This window comes from Colobus angolensis, unplaced genomic scaffold (assembly GCF_000951035.1).
Source record: "Colobus angolensis palliatus isolate OR3802 unplaced genomic scaffold, Cang.pa_1.0 Scaffold130, whole genome shotgun sequence".
Classification (NCBI taxonomy): Eukaryota; Metazoa; Chordata; class Mammalia; order Primates; family Cercopithecidae; genus Colobus; species Colobus angolensis.
In genome coordinates this window covers 2261975-2273017 of record NW_012114253.1, presented here as the reverse complement: position 1 = coordinate 2273017, position 11043 = coordinate 2261975, and the positions used below count along the sequence as shown (strand labels likewise).

Below are 11043 nucleotides of genomic sequence, written 5' to 3'. Positions count from 1 at the left end.
CAGCTCCTGGCCAAAGTGAGAGCGGGTTGCAGTCTCTGGCTCCAGGCTTGCTCACCCAACACAAATTCCATCAGCTACCCAACCCCTCAGGGACACTGATCCTGTTCCCTCTTGGGGTAAATAAATCCTAAGGAATCTAAACCAAGCAGTCTCATCCCACTTTCTTGGGTAACCTCTGGGTTAGGGGCGCCTGCCCTGCAGGGAAGTCTGCTGGGTGATGCTGGGGGACTTATTAAAAAGACACAGGGGGCCGGGTGCGGTGGCTCACGTCTGTAATCCCAGCACTTTGGGAGGCCGAGGCAGGCAGATCATGAAGTCAGGAGATTGAGACTATCCTGGCTAACACGGGGAAACCCCATCTCTACTAAAAATACAAAAAAATTAGCCGGGCGTGGTGGTGGGCACCTGTAGTCCCAGCTACTCATGAGGCTGAGGCAGGAGAATGGCTTGAACCCAGGAGGCAGAACTTGCAGTGAGCCGAGACTGCGCCACTGCACTCCAGCCTGGGCGACAGAGTGAGACTCCATCTCAAAAGAAAAAAAAAAAAAAAGAAAAGGAGAAGACACAGGAAGAGAGGAAGACACAGCGTCTCTTTGGCTGGATGTTGTCACATCCCGCCCTGCAGGCTGGCATCATGGTTGCCAGCTTGGAGATGTGAGGGGAGTCACCCAGAGGGCAAAGCCAACACACAGAGGGTGGCTTGCCAGGAGCAGGAAGGAAATCAGGCCCTGATGATATCAAGCGCTGAAGAGCCAGACTTGGAACCACCTCCTCTCTGATCATCTCATCATGTAAGATCATAAATGCCCACATTGTTCCAGCCCACTGAGTCACAGTTTTTAGCTGGAAGCTTCTTAACCAATATAAACGTGATGTGGCGAGGGAATGGAGCCACAAGAGGCTGTGGCGAAGCTGTGGCTCTGCCTTTCTCGGGCTGTGGGACCTCGGGAGGATCCTTATTTATGAAATGGGGATCATAATGGCTAAGTCGGCCCACATTAATATTAAGAGAGATGTTACTGCAAAGCCATAGGGAGCTATTGGGCCAAATTTGGTAAACAAATAAGAGTCGTCAGCTCCCGATGGAGTCTCTTGAATAAATGGACATTATGCATCCAATGTCCCTGGGAGAAGACTTGGTGGGGAAGGAGGAGGACACTTTCTCCTCCTGATTTCTCTTGGGGGTGACTTTAGATCTGGTCACTACGAAATAACAACAGTAACCATGCCATTAACATTTAAAGTTAACACCCTGTGTGCCAGGTGCCTGCTGTGCTAAGAATTTAATCTACACTAATCTTATTTAATTCAAACACAAACACCTTCTTATTTTCCTCTTTTTAAAAAATTTTCAGTCGAGTGCAGTGGCTCAAGACTGTAATGCCAACACGTTGGGAGGCCAAGGCAGGAGGATCACTTGAGCCCAGGAATTTGAGGCCAGCCTAGGCAACATAGTGAGGCTCCATCTCTACAAAAAATACACAAGTTACCCAGGCGTTTGGGTGCCTGGCTACTCAGGAGGCTGGGGCAGGAGGATCACTGCAACCATGGAGGTCAAGGCTGCCATGAGCCACGATCGTGCAGCCTGGGCAACAGAGCAAGACCCTGTCTCAACAACAACAACAACAACAACAACAAAATTCATATTTTTTGTAGAGATGAGGTCTATGTTGCCCAGGTTGGTCTCTTCTTATTTTCCTTTATACTTTACAAGCAGAGAATGTTTACTCCTGTAAGGTACATGGTTAGTCACTGATATAAGTGGAATTTTTTTTTAAACCTAGACTTTATTTTATTTTATTTTATTTTATTTTTTTTTTTTTGAGACGGAGTCTTGCTCTCTTGCCCAGGCTGGAGTGCAGTGGCCAGATCTCAGCTCACTGCAAGCTCCGCCTCCCGGGTTTACGCCATTCTCCTGCCTCAGCCTCCAGAGTAGCTGGGACTACAGGCGCCCGCCACCTCGCCCGGCTAGTTTTTTGTATTTTTAGTAGAGACGGGGTTTCACCGTGTTAGCCAGGATGGTCTCGATCTCCTGACCTCGTGATCCGCCCGTCTCAGCCTCCCAAAGTGCTGGGATTACAGGCTTGAGCCACCGCGCCCGGCTTTATTTTGTTTTTTGAGACACAGTGTCACTCTGTTGCCCAGGCTAGAGTGTAGTGTTGCGATCTTGGCTCACTGCAACCTCTGCCTCCCAGGTTCAAGTGATTCTCCTGCCTCAGTCTCCCGAGTAGCTGGGATTACAGGCACCCGCCACGAAGCCTGGCTAATTTTTGTATTTTTAGTAGAAATGAGGTTTTGCCATGTTGGGCAGGCTGGTCTTGAACTCCTGACCTCAAGTGATCCGCCTGCCTCAGCCTCCCTAAGTGCTGGGATTACAGGCATGAGCCATCACGCCCGGCCTAGACTTTATACGGCAGTTTTAGGTTCAGAGCAAAATTGAGAAGGTACGGAGATTTCCCTACCCTGTTCCCCCACACAGGCACAGCTGCCCCCACGGGTATACCCACACAGAGTGGTGCATAGAACTGGAATTTGAACCTGGTGCCCACAGTCCTTCATTCCTATGACACCACCTCACATGAGTCACCACATCTCGAAACTGCTCAGTCAGCTGAGGCACAGGTGGTGCCACCGGCCCAGAGTGTGGGCGAAGGCAGGTGCCTCAGCTCCCTGGCTGGAAACAGCTAACCACACACAAATGGCAGATTGGGAGTCCTCACAGGAAAAAGTTGTCCCTCTTCAGTCTCTTTCCTTAGAAACAGAGCCTTAGACAAGGATTCTTGTGCCAACACTTTACTGAGGGAGTACTTTGTGGAGAAACCAGTGAGGGAACCAGGAAAACTGAATAGGCCATGGGGTCCGACCAAGCAGAGAGGTGGTTCCAGGAGAGGCCTGGCCTCAGCCCGATCCCAGGAGGAATTCGAGAGTGTTGTTCCGCCCATACAATCCTGCACAGAGGCAGGGGAGCTGGCAGTTGTACCTTCCATAGTGTCTGACTCTCCTGGCCATGAGTGACAGGTGGCCTCTTGGTGGGAGAGGTGGGGCGGGGAGCAGGCAGCTCCCTGTGGACCAGGGCAATCTTTAAGAGAAGGAGGCAGATTGGAGCAGTTGGCTGCCAACACCTAGCCTCACTCAGGGAGAGGGGCCTTGGGCCTGGAGGGGACCTGGGTGGGGTACCCACACCATCTGCTGCAACCTCTGTGTATCCATTATGGGTTCACTCCATTCACAGGCATGAATTGAGCACCCAGTATGTGGGAAAACAGGGGAAACAGAGACGATACAGACGTGGCCTCTGTCCTTCAGGGCTCCAGTTTTGTTGGGAGAGATCAGAGAAGTTCCATTTGCCACTCTAGGCCAAGCTTGGTAAGCGGCAGAGCCATGAAGCATTGTGGGAGCTTGGAGGAGGGAGTGAGCCCTTGCAGTCAGGGAGGAGGATTCAGCCCGGGAAGACTTCCAGAAAGTAGCCCTTTGACCCTGAGGCGGTGGGGATCAGTCGTGATGAAAGTAATAGCCATTCAGTAGCCCCTTGTAATTCACCCTGAGCCGATGCCTGGAGTCAGGAGAAAGTACTCAAGGCTCTGGTGCCCGGAGCCATGTGAGCTGGCGGCTTTGTCTAGCGCTTCACCCAAGAGGGATTTACGGAGCTCCTTGGTTCTGAGCGTTGCTTTGGGCACCAGGGATGCAACTGAGTTTAAGACAGGCATGGCCTCCAGCTGCAGGGACTTCAGAGCTTGCCTGGGGAGAGGGTCACACCGCCGGACTGTGCGGGGTCCCCAACGTCTGTGAGAGGCTTTCCTTGAGGTTTTAAGAGAGAGAATCACATGGACAGAAAAATCAATATTGCCCTTTAAAGTGGCTGCTCTGGTTGTAGCTCCGAGACTATATTGGAGGGGGTGAGAAAGGACCGGGGAGACAGCAGGTGAGGGACAGCGGCAGACCTCTCCCCCCACCCCGATGCTTTGGTCCAAACACCATCTCTGAGGGCTCCCTTGCTTGGGCTTCTCCCAAGATTCCCATCCACCCCAGAGGACACAGCTGCTGCCTCAACTGGGAGGATTCGGGAAGCTTCAGAAGGTTAGAAGGCATTGGTAGGAGGTTCCGGGGGAGCCTGGGACTACCTCCCCACGGAGTGTTTGAAAAGCCAGGCTGCTTCAGGTTAGATACTGAAGCGGGGATGCCGGAGCTCCATGCTGAGGAACAGGGTGGAGGGTATGGGTTTTAGCACCCAGGGGTCTGCCCCTGGCAGTGGGGCCGCCAGTAGAAATGCAGTCGCTTCTTGTAGGTGTCCAGGTTACGCTTCAGGCAGAAGGCCACCTCCTTGTCACAGGCACACAGCTGCTGCTCACACCAGCTTCCCTTGTCAGCTGTGGGCGGAGGAGTGGGAGTTCTGTGTCTGTCCTTTCCCAAGACAGAGCCAGGTATGGGTCTAGCAGCCTCTGAAGGCAGTGCAGTTCCTACTCAGTCATGGAGGTACTGGTCCCAACAACCCCCATTCTAGCTGCATGACCTTGGCCACGTACCATGACCTCCCTGTGTGCCATTGCACCTTCAATTATCCACCCATTCATTAAACAATTATTGAGCACCTACCGTGTCTTGGCAGGAGAGGACTTAGTGATAGGGACATGGGAGAGGGGCAGGTATTAGAGCATCACAGGGAGGAATAAACAGCTATGCAAAGTGAAAGTGAGGAACCATGCAGGGCTAGGAGATCAGAAAACAGGGTGGAAGAGCCTTTTGAGCTGAGATCGGAAGGGTCTGCTCTTCCTGGAGGAAGCTGCGGTTGGGGAGTGGGGGTGGCAACAGTCTATGTGAAGACTCCATACGGGAGGGATCACAGTTTCGTTATCTGTGCAGTGGGGATAATGGTAAGAGCTGCCTAGGGGGCTGCTGTGAGAGTTAAAGTAAGAAGACAAGGCACTTAGCCTATAGTAAGTGCTCAATAAATGTTGGATATTATTGTGACTATTATTATGAAGCCCTCAATGAACAGCGGCTGCTGTGATGAGACCTTTCGATTCCCAGCCCTGAGGACCTGCTACATTTCTATGCTTGTGATGCTGGAAAGGATGCAGAGGCCAGGTGCCCTGGGTTCCAGCCCAGGCTCTGTCAATTGGAGGCAGACACTTCCCCACTATAGTTTTGGTTTCCTGGTCTGTACAATGCAGATAATCAGGGTTTTGCTGATCTTCGACAGGCTGCCCTAGTGATTCCATGTGGTGATGACGAAAGGAATAGCCAATCGGTAGCCCTGTGTAATTTATTGTGGCAAGCATCCTGTGAGGCTCATTCTATCTGTCTCATTTTAGTTATTGCAATAACTTAATGGGGGTAGATGACAGATGACAATACTGAGGTTCAGGGAGGTTAAGCAATGTGGTCACCAAGCTGGTTGGTAATGGGCCTCAATTCCAGGTGCTAAAGGGGTCAAACCTCCCATGGGCCCTCTCCATACCACCGTACCCATTCTTGCCTCTTCACAGCCCAACTGCAGCCAGTGGGCCCACGTAAAAAAACAGAGAGGTCAAGTAGCTGTACTGTGAAGGCAGTGGGGACCAGAACTCGCTTCCTGGGGTCTCCAGCTCCAGCCCTGAGGTCTGGATACTCACAGCAGTGGATGTCCCCCTGGGAAAAGCTGTATCTGTAATGGTCCGTGTGGATGCAGCATCCGTGGGTCTTCAGGTGGTCATAGCAGCAGTCATGGGTCTGGCAGCACCTGCAGCAGACAGGGTGCACAGCTGCATGGGTCCCCGGCCTACTGGGGTCTCTGGCTGCTCCCCCACTGGAGAAGAACCCATGTCCCCACCTGAGAAGAGTCAAGGCCTGCAGGGCTGCAGTCTTCCTTAAGATCATGATGACTAACATTTTCTGAGCGATTCCTACGTGCCAGACACTTGCCTTATCTATGCATTCTCTCTTAATCCTTAAAACCACCATGGGATGGAGGTACTCATATTACCCCCTCTTCAGAGATGAAGAAACTGAGACTCGGGGAGGTCAAGACACTTGCCCAAGGTCACACAGCCTGTAAGTGGCAGATCGGGGCAGTGTCCCCAGGCGTGGCTGGCTCTCACCGCTCCTCTAGCTGACTCCCAGGGTGATTATGAAGATCAAATGAGATAACGGCAAAAAAGGCAGTTGGTGGCAGGGCTTTAAAACCATTGTCCATTGCAGTGGGGAGTGAACGTGGGCATTGCCACTAGAGTAGGGGATGGGAGTGCAAGGGGGTGTCTGGCCTTCAGGGACCCTGGGGAACCTTCCGGAAGGAAGCTCCAGGAGGGCTGGGGCCATATTGGCACTCAGCACTTTCTAGCACATAGTAGATGCTCAACAAAATGGATTCAACTCAACTAAATGAATAGGTGGGTGGAGAGAAAAGAAGAGTCCTGGAGTCGGGGGCAGGATAGGATTGCCATCCCTGGGAAAGGAGTTACCAGTCTGTGGCATCTTTGGGCTGGCCTCTGCCACCTAGTCCGCAGTAACAGCCGTAGGGCCAGTAGAAGAGAATGGGCATTTTCCCAGTCACTTGCTTGATCATCTTGTTCAGGTTCAGGATCCCGCCCTGGATTGGAATCACACCTGCCAAGCAGCCCAGCAACCAGGAGAGGAGAGGAGATGAATTTCAGGGCCGCGCCAGTGGGCACAGGATGGCACTCTGCTCTGCCCAGACCAAATGAGTGACCTCAAATAATGATGATAATAAAATGACATCTACTACCGCTGTTAAAAATATAGTGACAGGCCAGGCACAGTGGCTCACACCTGTAATCCCAGCGCTTTGGGAGACAAAGTCTCGCTCTGTTGCCCAGGCTGGAGTGCAGTAGCACGATCTCGGCTTTGAGAGGCCAAGGTGGGCAGATTGCTTGAACCCAGGAGTTTGAGACTAGCTTGGGAAACATGGTGACACCCTGTCTCTACAAAAAATACAAAAATTAACTGGGCATGGTGGTGGATGCCTGTCGTCTCAGCTACATAGGAGGCTGAGGTGGGAGGGTCACCTTAGCTCAGGGAGGTGGAGGCTGCAGTGAGCCAAGACTGTACCACTGCACTCCAGCCTGGGCAAAAGAGTGAGACTTTGTCTCAAGGGAAAAAATAACAGTTCCTGAGTGCTTACTATAGGTCTTCTTGTGTATTGATTTCTCGACTCCATCTGGCTAGATAATTACTGTTAAATAAACTTTTTATTTTGGAATAATTCTAGATGTACAGAAAAGTTGCAAAGATAGAAGGTTCCTGTATACCCCTCAGTCAATTTCCTCAAACATTATCATCTTACTTGTGATTCATTTGTTAAAACCATCATTGGTACAATGAATATTATTTTTAATCCCCATTTTACAGATGAGCGGTTTGAGGCTCAGTAACTTGCTCAAAGTCTTAGGGGCTGGTAAATGGAGCCAGAACTCATCACTTAAAACAGTCTGGTTTCATTCTCTGTCTCTGGGCGTTGATTTCCCACTCCACAACAGGAAGAATAATCCCAACTCACCCTTCTTATCTCCAGTCCCTACAAAAATCTGAGTCTGTAATAAAGAGAGTGTGTGGATCTCCTGGGAGGCAGCATGATTTAGAAATCAATGCTTTTCATGGATAATTTTATTTCACTCATAATAACTGCTGGTTAGAATTGATAGTAAGGGTAATTTATTTTACTGGAAGAGAGGAATGCATTATGTTGAGTTAGGAGAAATAAAATATATTAAGTCCATGAATTCACATGGGAGGTTGGGAGAAACAGATGACAGAAAGGAACGGAACTGTGCCTGTGTGCAACTCCAAGAGATGATTCGAGAATGCAGGCAGCGCACGTCCAGACAGAGCCCAGAGTCTCAGGGAGACTGGGCTGGGCAGCCAATCTTCAAGTGAGCCTATGGAACCTGCACCCAACCTCAGGCAAATGAAGTCAATAGTACACTGTGAGTGAGCTGACTTTGGGGGCCACTGGGGTGGGAAGGGTGATTGGGAGGGACTCATTCAGTGGACAAAGAGTGAGACTACACGCGGTGGCCTTGGGCTGCAACTGAAAGTGACTGGGCCATTGTGTCCCCAGTGTGTCCCCTTGATGTGTGGGAGTCCATGTTGCCATGCCTGTTTGACATGGTGGCTCTAGCTGTTAAGACATATACAAGAGAAGCCTTGCTAAGCTTTGGCTGCACTGGTGAAGGATCCTGGGCCCTCTGGAATCGTACACAATCCATCAGAGATTCCTAGATTCCATGATAAGGAACCCAACTGTAAACAGAGAGTCTACCTTGTAGATCAACCAAAGCCCCGCGTTCAGAATCTTGCCTTTCTTAGGATACCTCTGTCCTCTTATTTATTTATTTATTTATTTATTTATTTATTTTTTGCCCTAAATCTAGCCCTTTCCATCTGGGCTCAGAAATACATGAACTGAACTCACGCCTGAATGATGCAGCTCTTTCTTGCCATGTGAGAAATACATTCAGCTTTGAAATACATTCAGAATGCTTTCGGGTGGTCTTACTTGTCATAATTTTAAGGTGAGGAGGACCCAGCCTGAGAAGCAGAGCTGGAGCTGTGGCTGGGGAGGTGTTGATGAACTGGCTTTCCTTGTCAGCAGTTCTTGCCTGGGTAACTTTTCCCACCCTTGGCTGCCACTGACGGGGATGAAGCTCCTTCTCCCAAGGGATGGGCACAGCGGGTAGGAGGAGGTACCACTGCCATCTTTCATGCATGTGCCGTGTGTGAAGCTTAGTATCTGTTTTCTCATTAGAGTCCTTCTAACAGCCCTACCAAGCGGGTTATGTCCATTTTACAGATGAGGATATTGAAAGGTGGGGCGATTTGGCCAAAGTCATACTGCCAAGAGATGGCCGGGCCTGCATTTGACTGCAGGTTCATCTGTGTATTTGATCTCTACAGTGTCTTCCCTCTTTACATGTGAGAGATGAATTTTTGCAGCTCGATTGCAAATTTCCTAATGGTTTTTGCTGTAATCCTGGAGACATGTTCCTCTAGAGAATTTCGGAGTCCCAAGATAATATAAAGCTACATTTCGAAATGCAAGTCCTTTCCAAAATCACAATTTTTGAGATGGATTAAGGACAAAAAAGGCCAATTTGCTAGCAACTGCGTTTTATATTTGGTCTGCTTAAGATCAAATGGAGGCCGGGTGTGGTGGCTCACGCCTATAATCCCAGCACTTTGGGAGGCCGAGACGGGCGGACCACAAGGTCAGGAGATCGAGACCATCCTGGCTAACACGGTGAAACCCCCGTCTCTACTTAAAAAATAAATAAATAAATAAATCTAGCTGGGCGAGGTGGCGGGCACCTGTAGTCCCAGCTACTTGGGAGGCTGAGGCAGGAGAATGGCGTGAACCCAAAAGGCGGAGCTTGCAGTGAGCTGAGATCCGGCCACTGCACTCCAGTTTGGGCGACAGAGCAAGACTCCGTCTCAAAAAAAAAAAAAAAAAAAAAAAAAAAAAAACAACAGGAAAAATATTAAAATTTGATGAGGTGGGTACATATTTAAAAAAAAAAGAAAAGATCAAATGGAAACTGCCCCACCCTTCACCAAAGGTCTAGGGAACCCTCTTCCCAGGTTCAAGGAAGAGCATGAACATGAAATGGCTCTAAAAGCATGGAGTGCTATGCATTCGTACAGATTGTTCTTATTCAGTGGGAGAGGCAGGGGTGAAGTGACCTGTGTCCAAAGCGTCATCATCATGGGCCCAGCAGGCCCCAGTTCTGGATTTCTACTTTGAACCTTCACAGCAGTCCAGAGACGTGCAGTGCAGCTTGGCCACCCAGAGCTCTCTGGCTGAAGCTACCATGCTAGGAGACTGGCGGCCACTGAAGGCTCTTTGCAGAGGGGCAGACTCTTTGGGGAGTGGGGACCAGGGTCCTGGGGATCAGAGCAGCAAGCCCCCAATCTAGGAAAGAGAGCACAGAGGTGCACTGTCCTCCCTCCTTCCCTTCCCAGCCTGAGTCCCATCCGTGACTCACCAGCCATCACCACCAGCCCACACAGCAGGGCAAGTTCCATGATCCCAGCAGACAGCAGTGGAGGCAGCTGCTGGAAGTCTCTTTCCATGCGGGCTGCCCCCTTATATCAGATGCACCCTACCCAGGCTTGCCCAGCCCTCCCTCCCAGCCCTCACCCTCATGGAGGCAACACACGCTTCTTTCACTTCCACTTTTCTGGCACTGGGGAGTTTTTGTTTAACATATTTTTTTCCTATTTATTTATTTTATTTATTTATTTATATTCATATGTATGTATATTTTGAGATAGAGTGTCACTCTGTCACGCAGGCTGGAGTGCAGTAGAATGATCATAGCTCACTGTAGCCTCGAGCTCCTGGGCTCAGGCAATCCTCCTGCCTCAGCTTTCCAAGTAGCTGAGAGTACAGGTGTCTGCCACTACGCCTGGCAAGTCTTTTTCTTTCTCTTTTTCTTTTTTCTTTTTTTTTTTTAGACAATACTATGTTGCCCAGGCTGCTCTCGAACTTCTGGCCTCAAACAATCATCAACCTCCCAAAGTGCTGGGATTACAGGTGTGAGCATAATGCCTTGGCTTCCCTTCCACGCCCTTTTTGATAAAAGAAACATATACTCAGTGTAGAAGATTTGGAAAACCTAAATAATAAACTTAAAATCATCTGTAAACCTATTAAACGCCATTGACATTTTGGTGTACGTCCTTCTGTGGTCCCGTCGGCTGCCTGTCTCTCTTTCTATCTCTCTCTCTCTTCATACTTTTCCCTCACCAAATTAGGAAAATGTTATACATGCAGTGCTTCGTAGCCTATTTTTTCACTTGCTGATATAACTTGCACATATTTCTATGTCATTAAATATTCCTCTCTAGTAACATTGTGAAAGGCAGGTGCCTGGCCAGGCACGGTGGCTCATGCCTGTAATCCTAGCTCTTTGGGAGCCCGATGCAGGTAGATCACGAGGTCAGGAGTTCAAGACCAGCCTGGCCAAGATGGTGAAACCCTGTCTCTACTAAAAAATACAAAAATTAGCCGGGCGTGGTGGCAGGCGCCTGTAATCCCAGCTACTCGGGAGG

At 49.8% G+C, this 11043-nt stretch overlaps 1 protein-coding gene across 2 annotated transcripts; it reads right to left on the bottom strand.

The window, feature by feature from the left end:
* Positions 1–2777: 2777 nt before the first annotated feature.
* Positions 2778–10076, bottom strand: PLA2G2D (phospholipase A2, group IID). Of its 2 annotated transcripts, XM_011933997.1 has the most exons (4): positions 9975–10076; positions 6438–6582; positions 5613–5719; positions 2778–4367 (listed from the first exon to the last, which is right to left on the bottom strand). In XM_011933997.1, the coding sequence occupies exons 1-4, from the start codon at positions 10060–10062 to the stop codon at positions 4222–4224; spliced, it is 486 nt and encodes a 161-aa protein (XP_011789387.1). In that variant the 5' UTR covers positions 10063–10076; the 3' UTR covers positions 2778–4221. The 2 variants fall into 2 exon arrangements, with proteins under 2 accessions (XP_011789387.1, XP_011789388.1); XM_011933998.1 differs by lacking the exon at positions 5613–5719.
* Between the last annotated feature and the right edge of the window lie 967 nt (positions 10077–11043).